The following is a 490-nucleotide window of genomic DNA, read 5'->3' on the forward strand; positions in this document are numbered from 1 at the left end:
AGCGGGCGCACGCAAGAGTATACATGGCCTCTGTTGAAACCTTTCTCTGGCCGCAGTCCTGTGGATGCAGCGGGAAGCAAACACCCGCTTAAGCTGTTCACGCCTGTCAGAGTTTCCGTTCTGAAGGAAGGAAAAAGCGAATAAAACGCTGCGGAGCGCGGCTTTGGTTGAGTAGTATCTGCAGCAGTCGGGTGCCACGGAGAGATCACTGCTTCAAAGGGTCAACAAGCCAACGGCCGCAATAGCGACGGCAAGCAGACTCGGAGCAACAGCAGAGGCAGAACCTGTGATGGATGCCTTGATCTTCTTCCACTGGTCTTCGCTGCGCGCAATTCGCCAACAGATGAACAACACACAACACTGTATTCGCATCCGCAAACCCAGCTCTGTTGCCAACGGTCGTTTTTCCAGAGACGGTTGCCAACTTACTTGAAGGGTTCTGCGTCCGCTGTAAGTGCTTCGGGTGTGGTCATGCACAGTAGAGCATAGC

At 54.1% G+C, this 490-nt stretch overlaps 1 protein-coding gene across 1 annotated transcript in view; it reads right to left on the reverse strand.

Moving 5' to 3' along the window:
- Positions 1-213: 213 nt before the first annotated feature.
- Positions 214-490, reverse strand: part of EMH_0056040 (SAG family member) — a gene marked incomplete at both ends in the record, with an annotated part of 2,739 nt that continues 2,462 nt past the window's right edge. The window contains 2 exons of the mRNA XM_013497303.1: positions 214-322; positions 430-488. Of these exons, the coding sequence (XP_013352757.1) occupies positions 214-322; positions 430-488 (168 nt within the window). The remainder of the gene's footprint in view (positions 323-429; positions 489-490) is intronic.

Source organism: Eimeria mitis, genomic scaffold (assembly GCF_000499745.2).
Source record: "Eimeria mitis Houghton genomic scaffold, Emh_scaff2594, whole genome shotgun sequence".
Classification (NCBI taxonomy): domain Eukaryota; phylum Apicomplexa; class Conoidasida; order Eucoccidiorida; family Eimeriidae; genus Eimeria; species Eimeria mitis.